Source organism: Mustela lutreola, chromosome 7 (genome assembly GCF_030435805.1).
Source record: "Mustela lutreola isolate mMusLut2 chromosome 7, mMusLut2.pri, whole genome shotgun sequence".
Taxonomy (NCBI): Eukaryota; Metazoa; Chordata; class Mammalia; order Carnivora; family Mustelidae; genus Mustela; species Mustela lutreola.
The window spans coordinates 37,355,451-37,375,627 of NC_081296.1; the positions used below are offsets into that span (position 1 = coordinate 37,355,451).

The 20,177-nt window shown below is 54.3% G+C and overlaps 2 protein-coding genes across 2 annotated transcripts in view; one reads left to right on the forward strand and one right to left on the reverse strand.

The window, feature by feature from the left end:
* Nucleotides 1-480: 480 nt before the first annotated feature.
* LOC131837099 (coiled-coil domain-containing protein 33-like) lies at nucleotides 481-2,412 on the reverse strand. Its single transcript, XM_059183366.1, has 2 exons — nucleotides 2,037-2,412; nucleotides 481-905 (listed from the first exon to the last, which is right to left on the reverse strand). The coding sequence occupies exons 1-2, from the start codon at nucleotides 2,344-2,346 to the stop codon at nucleotides 481-483; spliced, it is 735 nt and encodes a 244-aa protein (XP_059039349.1). The 5' UTR covers nucleotides 2,347-2,412.
* A 4,810-nt stretch (nucleotides 2,413-7,222) lies between these two features.
* Nucleotides 7,223-20,177, forward strand: part of STRA6 (signaling receptor and transporter of retinol STRA6) — a 29,984-nt gene continuing 17,029 nt past the window's right edge. The window contains exons 1-4 of the mRNA XM_059180412.1: nucleotides 7,223-7,384; nucleotides 15,664-15,768; nucleotides 16,574-16,711; nucleotides 20,059-20,125. Of these exons, the coding sequence (XP_059036395.1) occupies nucleotides 16,605-16,711; nucleotides 20,059-20,125 (174 nt within the window). The 5' untranslated portion in view covers nucleotides 7,223-7,384; nucleotides 15,664-15,768; nucleotides 16,574-16,604. The remainder of the gene's footprint in view (nucleotides 7,385-15,663; nucleotides 15,769-16,573; nucleotides 16,712-20,058; nucleotides 20,126-20,177) is intronic.

A 20,177-nucleotide genomic window follows, 5' to 3' on the forward strand; every position in this document is an offset into this window, starting at 1 on the left:
GCCTGGATGCAGGATGACAACCACATTGGGAAAGCCTCCTTTGGCTTGGACAAGGACAGGACTCTCTTACTTGGGTCTGAGGCTGCCAGGATCCCGGTTCAGGGCTGAGTCCCTCCTGGCCATGGTGGGAGCTGGAGGGGTTTGAAGGTGGACGTGGACGCACACAGACTTCTGTCTTGTGGTCACTTCGGGCCTCCTTCAAAACATAGTAACAACACATGAGACTGAGCTTGGGTACTAAAGGCTCTCAGGGGACACTCATCCACTGGGCAAAAGGAACCCCTCACAGTGGTGTCCCTTCTCTGTGTGGGCTTTGCCCCATTTTTCTGTCATCCCCTTCACACTAAGACTTCCTGCCTCCACCCTCACTCAAAGGCTGATGCAGTTTCCCCAGAACTGAATGAGGCCATCCTAAGAAGTTCTGCGGCTCTGCTCAGTAAGATTGGGGGACAGTCAGGCTTATCAGAGACTCTGGGTTTTCTAATAGGGGGTTGGGGGAGGGGAGGCCAGAACCTGAGGTGGGTCCCAACGAACACCCACCTGCAGCCCAGGCAGCTGGGGCTCTGGGAGGGGTGACATGGGTTCTGGCGAGACGGTCCCCAGGGGGCAGTTGGGGGCTGGAGGCTGAGGGCCCCGGTGCTCTCGGAAAGCCACGCTGTAGGCCAGGCCCCCGCAGTGGCGGGCTGTGGTGTCAGCACTGGCACGCAGCAGGGCCAGGCTGCCGCGGTAGCAGTACAGGTCCTCGTGCTCCCGCGCCCACAGGTTCATGCGGGGTTGGTCCGGGCGCGGGAAGACCGGGAAGATGGCCTCGCCCACCTTCTGGGCGGGGCGTCCTGAGACCCCGCCCAGCCGCAGCGCCTCTACCCGAAGATGCGCGTCGTGCTGCCAGTCGTTCTTGCAGAACCCTGGAGAGGGGAGGTGTGGGGTCAGCGGCAGGGTCTGGGGACTCCCTGCCTGCCCCGGGTGGGGGTAGGAATGACTGGCAGGGCCCTCGGGGAAACCTGCCCTTTGAGTGGGAGTGGGCTTGGCTAAGCTTTCCCATCATTCTCATCCCAGATGATGCCTTGACACGGGGCCCTACCTCTCACCCCTCTTTCTGCCAATGCGGGGATGGCGGGGCTCTTAGCCACCGACATGGTCCCGAGTACCCCTACGTGGAGGGAAGAGTTCAACCTGTCCCTGATCACTGGCCACCTGAAGGCCTGGGACTTGGTTTCCCCGTTCCCTCACATCCTTCCTCCTCCAGGAAGCCCACCTACATGGCTTCGCAGTCTAGGTGTGGATCTTCTGCTCCTTCCAGACCACTTAACTGCTCTCTGTTTGAGATGCCCACCTCTGTACCTAATCTGGAAACTACTGAAGGCGGGATGCGGGTCTCCACCTCTCTGCCCACCCCCATACCTGCAGTCTAGTGGTGTTCGAGGCTGAGCACTCAGGACCCTGGCTCCAGTGTTACTCAGTGTGACATCCAGCAGGACTGCCCCCAAACCTGCTGGGTACTCAGCTCTTGTAAATTTACAAAGCCATTCCACATCTGTCCTTTTATTTTATTTTTTTAAAAGATTTTATTTGACAGAGGCATAGCAAGATAGAGAACATAAGCAGGAGTGTTCGCGTCAGCAGCACATATACTAAAACTAGAACACAAGCAGAAGGAGTGGGAGAGGAAGAAGCCGGTTTCTCGCTGAGCAGGGAACCCGATGCGGAACTCGATCCCAGGACTCTGGGATCATGACCTGAGCCGAAGGCAGACACCTAATGACTGAGCCACCCAGGCTCCTCCTCATCTGTCCTTTTATTTCCTCCTCACCCAACCTGTGTGACCAGCATCAGTGTCCCCCTGCCACACTGAAGGAGGCAGGGGCTCATGGAGTGTCGGCATTTGTCCAAGATCACACAGACAGAACTTTGGGATCCAATCTGAAGTTCTGACCCTGACCCTCCCAGGTTCCCTGAGCCTCCCTGGGGTCCCTGACTGGTGGGGGCAAGAGTTAATAGGACCCTTCTCTCCCCGAAACCACCACCGTACTTCGTACCTTTGGGCAAAGTAAAGACAAACTTGTTCCTGGTGAGGGTGAGGCTCTGGCCAGGATCCTGCTGCTCGATGATGTCAGTGACAACAGAGCAGGTAGGGAGGGGATCCCCATCATTTACCTGCAACTGTACCCCAGCCCCAGAGCCAGCCTGCAGGGGGTTCTCAGCTGTCAGCCGCAGAGCATATCTGCCCTCCTCGTTAAACCCCACACTTAAGACTTCAAATTCCAGATCCAGTATCTTCTCCTCAGCCTTCAGCCTCTGGCTTTGCAGGGATGCAGGGACCCAGGGTTCAGGCCCCCTGAAGGCCATGAACTTGCTGGGGACTGACCCCCAGGCTGAGCACTGCCCCCTTCCTCCCACAGCCCCAGCCTGAGCCCAGTCTGAAAGCCTGTACACTGGGTGCTCCTCAGGGTTATGCCCCAGCCCTTTCTGTTTGTTTGAGGAGAAACCAGGTAACAAGCCAGGAAGCTGGATTGGTCGTGGGGGAACAAAGGCTGACATTGATCCCTCCCTTTTAGCCTTTGTTCATTCAACAAATATTTATTGAGCATCTAATGTGTGCCAGGCACCATCTTAGGCATTTCTAATATAGCAGTGAAACAAATGAAGGTTCCTGCCCTCCTGAAGTTTCTCTTCTATTGGGGAAGGGAGATTGGGACAGATAGAAACAGACACAAAATAGAGGAAATAAGTAAATTATAATATATATTAGAAGATGATGATTCTGCGAGAGAACTCGTGCAGGGTCAGGGATGAGGAATACTGGTGTGGAGAGCATAGGATATGAGGTTCTCAGGACTTTCCATTTCTGGGAGAGCCTTTCTCTATATGCCTATTCATTCCCAAGAATTGGTGAATTGGGGGGAGTCTCAAGGGAAGAGGGACAGTGTTTGTTCTCTGGGAGCATGGCCTTAGCACCTGCCTCTGGAACCAGTCTGACCTTGTAATCAAAACTCACAATATCGGGCACAGCTTCACTTTATAGAGAGCCCAAAGCTTCTTACACTAAAGAGTTGTCAAACTGGAATTCATCCTTCCTGAGCCTGGGTCCTGCTGATACCCAACAGGAGAGGGGAAATTCTGAACACTCTTCACTCTTCATCTCTACCATCACCATCACCATCACCACTATTTCTACCAATATCATCCACTACCACCAGCACTACCATCACCACCATCACTATCTCTATTACCATCAACACCATCACCACCAACATCACCATCATCACCACCACTATTATCATCACCATCACCACCATCTCTATCACCACCATCATCACCATCACCATCACCATCAACATCATCACTATCGCTATCATCATCACCATCACCAGCATCACCATCATCACCACCATTACTATTTCCATCACCATCATCACCATCACTACCATTACCACTGTTATCACCATCATTACGACCATCACCATCACCACCACCATCACCATCACTATCGTCATCACCATCAACAACATCACTACCATCACCACCATCTTCACCTCCAATATCATCATCATCATCATCATTTACGATACTCTTCATTGAGCAGCTATGGCACACCAGGCACTCTATGTGGCTCTGTGATATAGATATAATCATTCCCATTTTACAGATGAAGACTCTGAGGCTGAGAGAATCTCATATCACACAGCTAGCAAGTAAGCTGAGCTGAGATCTGTACCTATCACTACATTTTCCTGTACTAAACTTGTCCTGGGACTGGATCAAAGATGGAAATTCATACTCTCATGGGCTTCTGTATCCTGAAACTGCACAAGTACAGTTCTGAGTCCAAGAACTACAGGTATCGTTAGCATAGATTTCACTCTAGACTTCATTTGAAGTCACCTTTGCGGGATGTGTCATTTCCATCAAATAAAAGATAACCAGTCTAAAGATGACATTGGCCAGCCCTACCAAGAGTCCCAATGCATGTGGTAGGCTTCTCTGCAATGATTAGAATCCAGTTCCTTCAGATTTGCCCAAGGAGAAATTGAGGCAACGAGGGTTTAGAAGACCAGAGTTCTAGTCTCCTGACTTGCACGTGAACTTGGGTGGATCCCTTTCCCTCTCTGGGTGTCAGTGGCCCCCTTTATACCATAAGTGTGAGTTGGGTGCTAAGTCTTCCTACAGCTCTGGAAGTCTGCAACTCTGTAAGTCATAGGGAGAAAGCCCAGAGTCTGGTCATTTGGGGGAAGAGAGGCCACCTGGAAACCTTAGCCTCAATGATTGGCCTGACCAACCAATCTAGGTCCAGAAGCCATGGTTTTCCCCTACAAGGTCGAAGGAGTTTCAGTGATTCAACTGAAGCAGCCCTCTTCCCTTTCATGTTTGAAGTGACCCCCCAGAGATGTCACAAGATGGAAGTCACTCCCTTCTGCCCTGGGGTCAACCTCTGCATTGTACCCAGCCCGAAGTCCCTTGGAGCAGATCCCACGAACACAACTGTTCTCTTCCTAGTTGATTTACCCCGAGCCATGCCACACTTCCCTCTTCCTGCTTTCCTCTCTTCTTCCCCTCCCTCCCACTTTCTATAAAAGGTCTGGGGTGATCTCAGGATGGTTTTAAGGGTCTCCTATCCCTCCCACGTCTGGCCTCCCCTTCCCAACTCAGTCTCTGGGAAAGGCTCATTTTTGGGGTATGTGTGTGTATAGCTACCTTTTGCAATTATGGCAAAAGAGGTATAAGTAAAGTTTACCATCCTAATCATCTCTAGGTGTGCCATTCAGCAAATGTGAAGTACATTCACATTATTGTACAGCCCGTCTCCAGAACTCTTCTCATCCTATGAAACTGAAACTCTACACCCATTAAACAACGGCTCCCCATTCCTCCCTGCCCCAAGCCCCTGGCAACCACCTTCTGCTTTCTGTTTCTATGAATTTGATTGCTCCCCATCTAAGTGAGTCACACAGTATTTGACCTTTGGTGACTGGCTTATTTCACTTAGTCTAATGCCCAGGGAGGCTTACTTTTGTCCCAGGCCAGGCCCGCCTTGTCTCCCCTCCCCTGCCTTTGCAGGTGCTTGTCCCTCTGCCCCAACCATCCAGCCACACCTGCTGTGACCCCATGCATCCTGCTGGAACCAGGTCTGGGACTCCCTCCTCTGCCCCACTCTGCACCTTCCTCCTTCTGTCTCAGATAAAGACTTGCCAGGCTGGGTAGAGTATTCCTTCAGGGATTATGTCTGTGTGTCCAGGCCAGAGCCAAGCAAGGGATAGGTACCTGGGGGACTATTAAAGCATTATTGAGTAAATAAATGAGTGCTTGAAGGAATGAATGAATGAAAGAAAGGTTAAATGAGTGGATGTTCAAACCCGACCCAGCTTTTGCTTATATGGAAAAGAATAAGAAATGGTGCTTTCACTACTTCAACTAGATTCCATGTGAGAGAACAGAAGAGGATTTTGGGCTCCTGACTCATGCTTGGACTCAGGGATGCATCCTGATGCCTCACGGGGCAGGCTGGTGCCCTGCCGGGAAAACAGGGGTAAGTGGCACGGCAGGAGGTAGGGGTTCTTTTTTTGTTATTTGTTCATCAAGATTTTTTTTTTTTAAGATTTTTTATTTATTTGTCTGACAGAGAGAGATCACAAGCAGGCAGAGAGGCAGGCAGAGAGAGAGAGAGAGAGGAGGAAGCAGGCTCCCTCCTGAGCAGAGAGCCCGATGCGGGACTCGATCCCAGAACCCTGAGATCATGACCTGAGCCGAAGGCAGCGGCTTAACCCACTGAGCCACCCAGGCGCCCTGTTCATCAAGATTTTTAAAAAAAGATTTATTCATTTATATATTTTAGAGAGGGGAGAGAGAGAGCAAAGGGGCAGAGAGGGAGAGGGAGAGAAGCAGACTCCTACTGAGCACAGAGCCCGACATGGGGCTCAATCCCATGAACCCTGAGATCATGACCTGAGTTGAAATCAAGAGTTGGACACTTAACCTAGCCACCCAGGTGCCCCAGGAGGTAGTGGTTCCTAATGTTTAGTCTCCTCTGGGCCTGGCCTTAGTTCCACAAAGAAAGTCTGGAAACCTCAGTGAATTTTATCAGGTCAGGGCTGGATAGTGCTCCCATTTTACAGATGGAAATACTGAGCCTGGGGTAGCAGACCAGGACCCGTTCCCTCTACTCCTAGTTGCCTCCCTGAGTCCACCTTCTGTGGTTTTCAAGAGTGAAACTGCAGACAGAGGCCTGGCTCCTGCAGGAGTCAGAAAAGGCCAGGGTGTGGGTGAGAATGGGAGGCAAGAGCTCTGACTTCCAGGGCTCCCTCCTGGGCCCCAGCATGAAAAACCTTAGTGGAGCCCTCCAGTCTCCTTTCTTCCTGGGGAGAATGGCGACTCAGAGGCTGCTGGCTTTGTCTAGAAGAGCCTGGCCTGTAATTAGCCCATCCCAGAGGGTCCCTTCCTGCTTCCCACAGTGGCTCCTCTTGGCCTCTTCTGTTCACACCTGTGGGCCCATCCCCATCCCCAGGGAGCCATCTCCAGCTCCCAGCTTGAATTCCTGGTCTCTGCTCAGAGCTGAATCCTCCCAGCAGGGATATCTGTGAGTTCCTGGATCCTCCCAATAGTGCTGGCACATTTATCCCCTTCTACAGAAGGGATGGACCTGGACCTCAGGCCTCCTGATTCGCAGGCCAGTGTTGTGATTTCAGTAGCCAGCCTCCTCCCTCCAGCAGCCTCTCTCCTCCTGCCCCTGCCCCCCCCCCCCCCACAATGGAACAGTCCCAGGCCCACTCCCTTCGAGTCACAGCACCAGAAGCCTATGGGGTGATAGAATCTTGGACTCAGCACTGGTAAAGCGAGCCATGGCAGCCCCTCTCCATTGCACAGATAGGAAGACAGGCTGAGAGCAGGAAAGAGCCTCTTTGTGGTCACTCAGTAACGGTAAAGGCAAAATGAGAAGTCCGGTTTCTTCCCCCCCACTGATAGTGGGGGTTAGGGCCGGGGTCTGGCTACCTTGAGACTCTCCCTTCTGAGTGGTAACTTGGATCCCATCTCCATGTCTCTGGCACCGTTGGGCTGCTTAGCCTCCACTTCCTGGCCTCCTGCTCCAGGCTTTGGCACAGAGCACTGTCCTGCAAGTCTCAGGTCATGCTGCAGTCCTCTAGCTGGCAGGAGCTGGGGCTGCACCCATGAACCCTGGGCTTGCCTGAGGTAGCAGAAAGCAAAGGGCACTAGTGTCTCTGACAGCATCAGCAGCACCGACCTTTGCTTCCTATGGTCGCTCAGCTGTGCTACCAGCTCCAAGGGCTCAAACTCCCAAGCCGGCGTCCGGCCTGCTTGGGGGCCCTGCAGACTCTGGGGGGGTGCAGAGACCAGCATCAGTCCTTCTCTGCACTGGAGCCAGACGGGGCAGGTAAGCGGGGAGGGAGAGACAGGAGCGGGCAGGGGAAGCACTACTTAAGCACCCAAGAAAGCCCGAGAAAATGTGCCGTTTAGGCGGAGAGACCAGCTTCACCGTCAGGCTCAGAGAGACAGAGAGAAAAACAAAACCAAGAGCAGGAGAGAGGAACAGAAAGGGAAAGACAGAGTAGAGAGAGGGAGAGACATAGAGATGGACTTAGAGTGAGGCAGAGACAGAGAGGTAGAAGGAGGGACAGAAAGGTGGGAGACAGGCAGACTGAGCCAGACAGGGTGAGGGTGGGATAGAGAGAGACAGTAACGGGGATGGCAAGAGAGACTGATGGACTGGGACAGACTGGCAGCAGAAGGACAGGACAAAGAAAGAGAGAAAGGAGCCAGATGGGAGATAGTGGCAGACACACCCACCGGTAGGCACCAGTGGGCAGAGCTTCTGCTGTATTCTTATCAGACAGAATGCTGAGAGGTATGTCTCAGGCGTGCATCTTAACCAACTCTGGGGGTCTTTGCCGAACTCCAGGGACTGGGTCCGAGACAGGGTCCCTAACCACAGAAGGGAGCAGAGTCCAAACCCTGGAAAGGGTGATTTCTGGGCAAGGACCTGTGAGCTCTGAGTGTACAAAGAGGGTAGGAAGAGGGAGGATCTCTGGCAAGACTTCTAGCTCAGTCACTGCCCTGGCATATCATGTCGTTTCTCTGAGCCTCAGTTTCCTCTAGATGTGTTGGTGAATATGGGTAGAGCAGGGGTCTCTGAGATCTCCTTCTGGCCTAAGATCTGACCTCAGCTCAGGCTTTCTCTTTGCAGCTAATTTACTGCTCTGTCCTATTTAACTCGTGATCTCTACCTCATAATCCAAGATGGCTGCCTGATATCCTGCCATCGCAACTTCATTTCAGACATCTGGAAGGCGGAAGGAGTAAAGAAAACATCGCTCTTTTAAAGAACATCTCTTTTCAGAAGCTATAGTCAACACTTCTTTTTCCACCTCATTGGCCAATACCTAGTCTCAGGGCTGTATGTAAGCTTCAGGAGAGGCCAGGGGGATGGTGCAGTACTAGGCTGGGGACTGAATCTGTTTCACACAGCTCAGTGATGCCTGTACACAACAGGCTTTCAATACAACCTTAACATGTTTACCTTTGATTTACTAGTTGAATAAATAAACAGACAGACAGATAGATAGGTTTTAAATATACATTTCAAACAAATGAAAGTCCCCCTTCATTTGCACAAAGTCATTTCTCCCCCAAATGTGACCACTATGAACAATCTGCTGTGTGTCTTCTCGATTCATTTTTTTAACCTTATTTACACACACACACACACATGCACGCATGTGTGTATTAGCACACGTGCGTGTGCACACCTAGTTTAAAGCAACATGGAATGGGACTGTGATTTAGGAACTGCTTAGCAATTAGCATTTGTGGTTATTGTACCTGGCACTGTCTTGGTGGTTTTACCATGCCAGGCCATGAGCAAGTACCTTATCGTAGAGACTTAGCAAAGCTGAGCCATGGATATTGGGCTCATTGCCAAGTTTTGCATTACCAATGGCCTTGGGAGATGCCCACTTCCCTTCGTATATATGCAGGTGTTCTTTGACGGTAGAGTTCTTGAAAATGGGCCGAAGGTGAATTCTCTCTTTGAGTTGTGAGTTTACCCCTTTCTGTGTAAAAATCTCTTCTCACACTGGGCCCTCTGTCTGGGGTCTTCACCATCACGGGGAACCAATCTCACAGCCTGAAACTTGCGTTCCTTAGGCTGCCCACCCTTTTGTTAACTGTACCTCCCTTTTTGGAGGTGGAGGAAGGGGCCTCCCCAGGCATCGATGGCCTGGGGATTTAGGGCTCTGCCATCTTTATGGCTTCCCATCTTCTTCCCTAGTGCTTCCTTCCCTTCCCTAGTGCTGTTTACTCCTCTGGGGAACCTCCTCTAGAAGGAGGAGGAGGGGAGAGCATGGTGAGCCTGAGCCTGCTTCCAGCTGACGGAGGGATGGAGATCGCCTCCACCGGATGGACAGATGGATGGATGGAGATCGGCCCACTGTCCCTGCATCCTCAGGGAGTTGAAGGCATGGGCTTGGGATGAACAGCAGGCCCCCAGAACCCCAGCCTTCTTCCGGAGAGAGACTGGGCCATGAGGAATTGAGGAGAAGGCTCTCCCCCCTTAATGGATTGTTCCTGAAACTCAAGCCCCAAAGCCCCATGAAAGTGTGACAAAGTTCCCCCTTCTGGTGGTCAGGGCCCTCAGCCCAGCTGGGCAGCAGCGGGAGGCTGATCGGGTTATTAAAAGCTTAGCCGGTGGTTCCCCTCTGGCTTGGAGCAATTCATCAGGCCATGGCCTTCCGGGGGTGATGGATGGTGACAAATGAGAGGAGGTAGGGGGTTCCTGAGCCCATCCAGGGCCACAGCTGGGGAAACTCAGCCATCAAAGCCCTATGCAGGCTTCTTCACTAGAGGTGACTCTGAGGGCCAGGGAGATCAAGTTTCGGGCAAATGGTTTCTGGAGGTGGAGAGACTCCTCTGGAGACAAGCCATCCTGTGTGCTGTGTGGGGCCCAGCCTGGCCGTGGGCCGGAGCTGGAGAGATGGGGGTGGGGTGGGCTTCTCTGATTCTGCACCGGTGGAGGCCTGGGGTGGGGGAAGGAGGCCTGAGGGGTGGGAGGAGGGGCAGGGCCAGAGCCAGTGGGAAGGAGGGAGCTTTCTGGGAAGAGGAGCTCAAACACCTTCCAAAGCAGGTGCTGGGGACCCTGCTTGGGGGCCTTCTGCTGAGACTGAGCAAGCAGCCAGCCCTCCGGGATCCTAGCCAGAGCTGGGGCTGGCACTCAGAGGAGGAGGCCTCAGTTGTTGGGGAGTACTCTGTGGCTGGAGCCAAGCCTCGTGGGCCAGGTAGGACCAGAAGAGGTGGGGGAAGAGAGACAAGGCACTTCAGTGGGCACAGAGCCCCAACAAGGGCCTTGGAGGCAGGAAGGTGGCTGGATTGGTAGGGGGAAGCAATTCTGAGGGATGAAATTGGAGACCTGGAGATGGCTGTGCTGGGGGGATTCTGGGGGCCAATGTCGACTCCAAAGACAGGGAGATGTCAGAAGTATTGTGTCTGAGTATGGTTTTCTGGGAGAGGTGGTTGGAGACCCCTAGCCTGCAGCCAGCAGGGAACAAGAAGAGAGAACTCAGAGAGAGAGAGAATCCAGGGGATCTGCCTAACAGTCAGTTCCTCAGTGAGGAGGGAGGGCAGCACGAAGTCTACATCTCAAGGCCAGACCATGGTGATAAAATGCCAGGAAGGCCGTGCCAGGAAGGAGAATCAGGGGCTCCTATAGCTGGGGGAATCTTCATGGCCTTCTGGCCAGTGCTTCTTTGAAGGCCGGAAACCCTCTGAAGCATCTTGATGCTACCACCCTCTTCTTGATTACCTCCCCTGATTGGGGGCTCATTCCTCTGCATGAGCAAGAAAGCTACTTTTGTCCTGGGCTGAAATTGGCCTCCCTAACTTCCCTCCTCTGAGTCAGTTCTAGCCTAGCTCTCTGGGAGGGGAGGGACACGCTGCTCCCGGGTCCAGACAGCTACCTTCCTCCTACTCCTCACTAGTGTCTATACTCACACCAGAGCCATCTGGCTGAGATCCCTCATGGTTGATGGTGTTGGTGGTGAGGGGGACAGGAGAATTCCAGGAAGGGTGTGTTGGGTGATGCTGCTGCTGCTTCTTCTTCTTCTTCTTCTTTTTTGTTTTAAGATTTTATTTATTTATTTGACAGACAGAGATCACAAGCAGGCAGAGAGGCAGGGAGAGAGAGAGAGAGACGGGGAAGCAGACTCCCTGCTGAGCAGCGAGCCTGATGTGGGGCTCAATCCCAGGACTCTGGGATTATAACCTGAGCCGAAGGCAGAACCTTTAACCCACTGAGCCACCCAGGCTCCCCTCGGGTGATGCTTCTGATCTACCCTCATGGCAAGGGAGGCAAGAGGTAGAGAGTGAAGGGGTAGAGAGCCATCCACTTCTGTCATGAGCTTAGTGGCCAGCGACATGCCTTCCAGCCACTGAGCGGGGCCAATCTGTGTCTGGGGACAGGTTAGGCATGGGTGTCAGTTTGATACTTGGATGCTGTGTCAATAAAGGCAGACCCGGAGCTCATTAGCCTGCATGGGGTTGAACCTGACTTGGCTGCCTCTCCACATGGGACCTCATGGGCAGGACCAAATTGCACAGGAGGCCATACCCCTTCTCCTGGACCAAACATCCCTTGGGCATTTCCTGCTGCAAAACTGGGGATCAGGGATGGTACCGAGGCTCCCTGAGGGGTCACTGAAGTTCAGGTGCTGTGCAACTTTTGCGGGGATTCAGCTCAAAGCAGAGAGCCCGGGGCTGGGATGGGAGGGTGGTGGGCAATGGGGTCTCTGGACCTTCTTCAACTTCTCACCGTAGTTCTGACCATCAGGCCCCAACTTGTGCTTGATTTGTCTGTGTCTGATGGTCCTTGGAATGTGACCAAAGTTTGATCAAGGTCCTGGTACAATACTGACGTTCTGGGGGCGACACCGAGGTTCCAGGAGTTTTCGCGGTGTTACTGTAATTCTGGGGATAGTGCTGGGATTCTGGAGGTGCTCTGGAGGATCGGGGAACCCCTGGGGATGTTTCTGAGATTTGGGGGATGCTGCTGGTCTTCCCCATTGCCTCTGGCTCACTGTTAGCTCCTTTTAAGCCTAGCACTTGGCTCTTTGAGGATTTTGATAACCACAGGCTGCTGAAGGCACACACGTGGGCCTCTGTTCCTGGACGCAGACATTCCTCAGATTTAATCAACTTGAACAAAAACATGGGGAGGAAGGAAGCCCTGTCCCAAGGACTTTATGGACCAGCTCCCAGCCCTAGGGTCAGAGCAGAGCAGCTTGGTGCCAGGCCCAGGTAGCAGATGGCCTTTGTCTTCTCGGAACCCAGAAGCTTTTTGTGACCCCTGTCTTATAGTGAGCAGGGCTTAGGCACCCCCCAATCTGTATCCCTTGTGTCCTGGCCTGCCCCTCAGGTATTGGCACCAGCCTCTTCTTCTGAATGTACCCATGTGGGCTTACGCAGGCTACAGCTAGGTGGCCCGGACCCCTGCCCAAACTTCTTGCCTTCCAGACTCCTCTTCTTAGCTCTCCTAAGGCACCTCATTCTTGCTACCATTGCTGACCCTGTCTGACTTTGGGGCTCTGCTCCAAGACACCTCCTCCAGGAAGCCTCCAAGACTGTCCAAGACATCTCCTTATTCCCCCTGCCACCTCTCTGCTGGGAGCTTCTGGAGTCTGTTTCTGAAGTCCCTCCACTCTCCAGCCCCTCCTTCCCTGATGGCAGGTACCAGTCTCTGACTCTTCTGGGCATGAGTCAACCTTTAAAGCCAACTCCCATGGGTTGGTTGTGAACTCTGCTGCCAGGCAGAGGAATTCTTCAGGAGCAACTCATTACCATTCTTCTCTTGCCAGTACGTTTCCCGGCCTACCTGTCATCTGGCCAGATGACACCTTTCCTGACACTTTGGCACCAGCTCTCCCATTTCACAGATGCAAGCACAGAGCCATTCCAGCTCCAAGCTGAGGAGGTGTTTTGGGGTCAAGAAGTGGGGTCCCTCTCCCAGCCTGAGCCATACAGCCACCCAATATCCATGGATCATGGATCTCTGACCAGGCTTCCCTCCCTCCCTGCCCCTACCAGGGTGGATTGGGGGGTGGGGGTGGGTAGAAGACAAAAGGGGACACCTGGGTAGTCACAGCCTCTGTGGCTTTGACCTTCTTACTAAAGCTAGTGCCTGGTGTGCTGGCTCCGCATTCTTGGGCCATTAAATCATTGAGGGCAGGGAGTAGGGGCCTCGAGAGAGAGCAGAGCCCACAGCCAAAGAATCTCCAGGCTGGAAGTCCCACCCCTGCTGGGACAGAGGAGGGGTTGAGACCCCAAGAGGCCTAGGGAATCCCTCACAGTCACACAGCCAGCGCCAGAATTCAAACCTAGGTAAGGCTGCATCTGCGACAGGGCCTTTCCCATTGCCTTATAGGAACAGTGTTCCTTCCTCCTGGGCCAGCTCCTGCCCATTGCCAGAAGGGGCCCCATCAAGGTGCTGCCTTCTGTCCACTGTGCCTACCCCCCAGCAGAGGAACAAAGCTCACAGTTTCCTCACATCTGGCTAGGGCCTCTCTGAAGGCAGCCCCTGCATCTCCCCAGTGAGGGGGGAGGTGATATCTTGGGCACTGGGGTATCCCTCGGGGGAAGCCGCTGGAAGGTAACCACTGGAAGTCCCTTTCGGCGAGGAGTGGGGTTTGGTTGGGGAGAGGTGCGTGGGGAAGGGACTGGGTCTGGGACTGGGTTTGAGCTCAGCTGCACCCCTCCCTGCCAAGCTGGCTGCAGCCTCTGAGGAGGAGGGAGGCTCCTTCAGGCAGCTGAATGTCTTTCCTCAGTGCCCAGCTGGGTACCCCTCTCTTCCTCCAGGTCTCTGCTCAAATGTCACCTCTTCTGAGGGGCCTTCCCTGACCATCCAGCCTAAAGCAGCCGCCTCCTTTCTGTCTGGCTCTATTTTCCCTCTTGTCGCTCTGACACCTTTGTCTTCCCACTATGCCCCAGCGCCTGTTAAGAGTCGCTCTCTTGCTCATTGCGACATTCTCCACTTGTAGAACCTTCCCTGGGGTGCCATCGGGATGTGATGAACCTTTGTTGCATGAATGGATGCATGAAGGAATAAATGAACAACCCACATGGGGGAGGCTTCCTCCAGGCAAGGAAGCAGCTTCTGACAGAGTTGCCCAGTGATGACCATCTCTGCCTTGTATAGAGGGAGAGAGCTCCCCTTCACAGACCGGATTCCAACTGCTGGAGTTACCACCAGGCAGATCTAAGCAGATAGAAGTTAGTTGCCCTCTAGGCTGAGGGTCCAAAACTCCTGAGCAGAGAAGGGAATGCAGGCTCTGAGTTGGAGCAGAGGCTACATACTGGCCTGCCTAGTGCAGGTCCATGGAGGAGTGACAGTCACTAGAATGAACAATGGCTGGGCAAAACCCAACTTGTAAAGTCCTCGTTGCCTGAGAGCCTGTACTGTACGTGCGCTGGCAGAATAAGGGAGGAGGAAGAGAAGAGGCAGCGTTCTGCCCCCAGGTCCTCAGAGCCAGGCTTCGGAGGCTGGATTCACCCCAAGTTCCCGGGAACAGATGGGCAGTGTGGGCTCCTGCATTGCATCACAGAAAGTTTAGGCTCAGTTCTGAGTCTGCCTCGGACAACTCTGTGGGGTGGGGGAGGGGTGTCTGAACCCACTTCCTGGAAGAGGGTCACTGGGAAAGGAGTGGAGAACAGCCAAGGCCAATAGAGCATTCAGGTCCTAGTCCTGGAAGGTTTCATGGGCCTGGCTGCTAGGTCTGAATGGGAAGATTTTAGGATTTCAAACTTTGCCTCTGCTGAGCCCACACCCCCTCAGGGGGCTGTTCCCTCTTCCAGGAACACGCTTCCCTTTCCCCACACCCTCTACACATCTGACTTTTCCTTGTTCTCAGATCTCCGTGAATCAGGTTTCTTTTTTCGGGAATCCCCCATTTTTTTCGGACCAAATTCAGCTTCCTGTGGTATATCTCAGGCATTCTGTGCCTTCCCTTTGTAGACAGGAAGGCTCAGACTGGTGGTTATTTACCTACTTTTCTGTGTCCCCCCGGAAATGTCAACTTTCACATCCCAGGGTCCAGAATAATGCCTGCACTTAGTAGTTGTTCAATGAATTTATGCTAGAAGAATAAATGGATGAATGCCTTTAGGAAAAAAAAAAAAAAAAACCAAAACTTGTGGAATGAGTGCCTTAGCTGGGGAGGGCCAGGGCAACCTCCTGTTTAGGGGGCCCGACCCCCGCCCGGGGACAGGGCCTGAGAACAGTTCACTGTCTTTATCTGCATCTTGTCTCCCTTCTGGGGCCAGTTGGGGTTGGGGAGCCAGTCAGAGGTACAGCTTCTTGGGCCGGGGTTGGGGGGTGGTGGATGGAGAGGAAGGAGGAAGCCCCAGCTTCTGCCTGGGCCCAGCCTTCCTCACCCTCACCCTCACCCCACAGCGTGGGAGGAGCCCAAGGCAGGAGGGGTTCTTCTTGCTTACTCGCAGGTCTGGTTTGTGTTTAAAGGCCTAATCTCTGCCTCAAAAGGGTGAGTTATCTCCTTTTGAAATCAAGTGGAGAAACTAGAAGGTTTTACCAATGAGACACATGTTGCCTCCTTCATGGAACCCAGGGGAAGGAGTGGAAAGGCTCTCCCTCCCTGCCTCTCTCCCTGCCTCCAGCCCCAGCTGTCTCCTTGGGTTGCTGCATGCTGGACTGTGTGTGCGTAGGACCCTGCAGATGCAGAGGCCGGAGGAGTAGGTGCTTTGGGTAGGCGCAGGAGGCAGGTATGTGAGCTGGGCCAGCTGCCTGGGACCCTCCTGGACACATCCGGGGCTCCAGCTACGGGTGGAGCTGAGGCCTCCTACCTGGGAGGGACACTTTGTCAGGACCATGATATGATTCCATCACTGAGGGCCAAAGGAGCCAGACAGGGGCAGGCTAAGGCTGAGGGGTGGGGGTGGGGGTGGGGAGGTGGTCTGAGCGGGGGAGCCAAACAAAGAGGGGGATGGGGCTGACCCCTGAGGGCAGGAGGGACCTGGAGCCCAGCTGGGAGGGTCCAGCTGGGCTGGGCCCGCCTGCTGCCCGCCCACCCTTTCATCTCTGTAGCTCCTTCCTCCCTGCCCTTCCTTGAGTGTGTGTCTGTGGGTCGTTTGGGTGGCTTTGGGGAGGGGGAAGGAAGGGGGGTGTCTATGCGGGCAGCTTGGATTGGACAAACTTTCTTTGAAAATGGTCCTTTGCACAGAGGCTGGTGGTCAGACGAACAGTCAGGCGTTCCAGCAAGAGCCCAAGGACCCCGAGGGGCACACTCGACCCAAGGGGATAACTATCTCCTGCAGGAGCAGGCAAGACGGGGCGGGAAGGGACGGGAAGGGACTGGAGAAGCCCTTCCCCTTTTCCCCGTGCTAGCCGGCCCAAGCCCTCTCTCCCAGACGGGCTTTTCCCAGAGAGCTAAAAGCAAGAAAGTAACCTTCAGGATTAAAGAGAAACGCTTCTTTGTTTGGTTTCTTTCTTTCTTTCTTTCTGTTTTTTTTTTTTTCCCCTCCCTAAGCCTCTTTTCACATCTGTAGTGGTTTTCCCCCACTTGTCCAGGGGAGGGGGGGCAGAGAAGAAAGGCCAGAGAATGTCGTCCCAGGCCGTGGGGAACCAGACCCCCTCCGGGGTCACAGAGGACTACTCCAGCTGGTACATCGACGAGCCCCAGGGGGACCAGGAGCTCCAGCCAGAGGGGTGAGTCTGTCTGCCTGCAGAGTGGGGTGTGGCAGATGATGGGGGGACGGGGAAGCCCCCTGGGCAAGGTCCTGGGCCAGGCTGTCACTTAAAAAGCACCTGTGTGGTTTGTTAAAATACAACCTCCTGGGCCTTCTCCTTGCAAATTCAGATCTAGCCCGTTTGGGGCGGCTTTGGCCAGTGGCTGGGAGGCAGAGTGCTGGCTGAGTGGATGAGAGAAGCTCCTCTTGCCTTCAAGGGGTTGCTTGTCCCTAGGGTGACCATTATCATTAGGGGTGCCTTGTTTTCCAGCTGTCAGGCTCTCTGCCCAGCCCAGGGCAGGGGGACACCTGAGGAAGAAAGCCTGTGGGGAGGGTCCTTAAGGAAAGATGGCGCCCCCATGCCTTTGGCGGGCTCTGAGTCTCCATGAAAATCAGGAGAGCCTTTCTCTTTAGCAGGAGTACTCAGGCGAGCCCAGGGGAGGGAGGCAGCCTCAGCCCAGTCCTGTGTGGCCAGAGGACACGCGGCTCCCTTTGCCAGGCCCTATCTTTGTTTAGTCTGGGCAGCCCCCTAGCAGAGGGGCTGGGCCTCCCTGGGCCCCACAGGCTGCCAAGGATGCCTGGTCTGTGTGGGCCCCAGAGCCCAGTTCTCCCCTTATTGTTCCCGGCCCTCGCCCCATCCCCCACCTCCCTGCTCTGTCTGAGGGTTTGGGGGAACTGGAAAGGTGAGGCTGGGGAGGGAGGGGGGTTGGCTGAGCCAGATGTGCACACACCTGCTTTCCATCAACGACCGAAACTAGAGAAGGAGAAAGGCTGGCGTGCTTCCCAGGGGGCTGGGGCTGCGGACTGGCCCGTCTTGAGTCACCCGGCAGGGTTCAGAGGCCTCATCTAGGCCTCAGGCTGGGAAGACTCAGGGTACTGGCCACCTGGTCAGTAGCTCTGTGTCAACAGGGGTGTTTCCTTCGCCCGTCCCTGGCTGATCTGGACAGCCTGCGGGCTCCTCTTGTCCCTGCTGCACATTTTTGGAGTGGGAGAAGCAGCAGAATGGGGAGGGGCCCCGGAAGCCAAGAGGATATGGCTCCTGATCTGGGGTAAGACTGAAGCTGCTGCTGTGTCCTTGCGAGCCTCAGGGCCTGGGCATTGGCTGGGGCCAGGCTCTTCAGCTCTGGCCTCAGAATGAAGTGGGGTACCTAGCAGGGCCTGGGTGATGGGGAGCACTGGCTCTGATGTGTGAAGCATCTGGGACCTGTAGCCACCTTCTCCCACCTCAGGGAAGGATGAGGTTTGTTTTTGACTCTACTTACTATAATCCCAGTGGTGCTGCTTGTCCCCCAAGCTCCACTTCGAAAAGTGGAAGCTCAAGGGGAATCCCAAGGAGATGAACTTGGGCCCACTTCTCCCTGAGTGAGTCAGACACCCAGGGAGATGATGCACCAAGGCTTCGAGGAGCTCCTGATGGTGGGCCCCTCTGTACCTCAGGGTGCCCTCGCAGGCTGGGGTTCGGGCTGGTAGGCGCTGGTGACAGTGGCTGGCCGGACTCAGTCTCCTGGTCACACTTGTCCAGGTGCCCTCCTGGTGGAAAGTCCTGGTTGAAAAGATTGGGAGGGGAGTGAGTTTGACGGGGTGGGATGTGTCCTCCGGGGTCTTCTGTGGGCACGGGACTGATTCGTGGCAGCCCAGCCGGCCCTTTCCTACCCCTGGAGCCCCCTGGAGCTTCCCCACCCCCGACCGGGTCATGTACCCAGCCTGACATCTGCCCACATGTTATCCACTTACCACTAATACTAAGTTTCTCAGCCAGAGCCTGGGGACATGAATGCCTGTGGCAGCTGTCCAGGATGACACTTACCTCCCCACCACTTCAAAGGGCTGCCTAGGGAATTGGAGGCTTCTCTCCTGGCCTGCCCTCCTGGCAGGAGGCCAACACCTGGGCGATCTGCAGGCCCTTCTGCTGTGGGGCATGGGTATCAGGGCTCTGCCTTCCCCTCTGAGGGCCCGTTGTAGGCTCCCTTTCAGAGACCGACTTCTGGAAACAGCTGTCTTGCTCCTTACCTCAGTGTCCTCACTACTCTGCAGTCCGGCCTCTGTCTCTGAGTGTCTGAGACCAAGCCTCACTTCCTGGGCTGCCTGTGATTCTGGTCCTCACTTCTCCTCTTGGAATAAGGCCTAGAAGTCTGCGATCATTCTGGAAAGCCCCCTTCCCCCTGCTCTTCCATCTCAGGCATGTACCTTCTTCCTCCTACACATCTCTGAGGGGCAGCCTGTTGTCTCCCTTTCCTAGTTGCTGCTGATGCTCAACTCCTTGACGATGTGGATTTTCAACTGTTTTTGCCATGTAGAAATGAGGCTTTCATATGGTTCAACTTAAAACTTCCTTCCATACTTCTTACCTCTCCCCTCCCGGTCAGATGGGGGTGCTGCAGCCAGAGGACCTCAGTTTGAATCCTTACTCTGATATTTTCCTACCTGTGTGACTTAGGCAAGATACTTAGCCTCTCTGAGCTTTGGTCTCCTTGTCTACGCAAGGGGGATAATAGTAACACTGACCTGGCCAGTAATACCCGAGTTAACACATGGAACAAAGAGCACATAGTCAATTCTTAGTGAATGCTAGTTACTGCTGTTGTTATTATTGAAAGTGGGGCACAGAAATCTCCCCAAATTCAGAGCACCAGCCTGCTCCAACATCCTCCATGGCTCCCTAGTGCCTCCCATGCCGGCTGTGACCTGCTCCCGGCCTGCCACAGCCCTAGAGCCTGCCTAAACGGAAAGCCTTGCCTGACCTCCCCGCACCATCTGCTCCCTGTCGCTTCCTGTCCTCATGTTCCTCCCTCTTCACGGAGCTCCCTTTCTGCTTCTTTGCCTCAAAAGATGCCAACCATCTTTTAAACTTAAATCAAATGCCACAAGGCAAAGCCTAGGACCAAACACTTGATTGCTCCACCTAGATGAGAGGCTCAGCCACAATTCTGAGAAGGAGAGGTCTGGAAGGCCTGAAGCAGTCAGAGGTTTCCCAGAGGAGGGGGGTTGAAGTGGCCTTGAAAGCCAGGAAGAATGGGTGAGAAAGAAGAGGGCCCCAGGTTGGGGTTGAGCTGGCTTGCTCTGTTTCTCCCATGCCTTCCCCTGGGAGGCCCTGTCTCCTTCAACCCTGTAACCTCAGAGCTTGGCCTGGGGCTGGGGCAACATGAGGGGCCTGCAACCCTGGAATGAGCCTGAGAAGGCTGAGCTGGGCCAGCTTGCAGAGGAGAGATCAGAGGCTGAGGGAGGTGGTGGGCAGAGCCCCAGGGTCAACAGCCTGGAAGCCCAAAAGGGCTGCACACCCAGGGGTGTCCCAATACAAGCCTGATCCAGCCTTGCCTTGCTCTGCAGAGTGGTGCCTGTTTGCCACCCCAGTGTGCTGTTGGGGCTCCTCCACGCCTGCCTGGCTGTGCTGTCAGTGAGTCTACCCCGAGGCTGACCTGTTCACCACCCATTGCCAGACTGGGTGG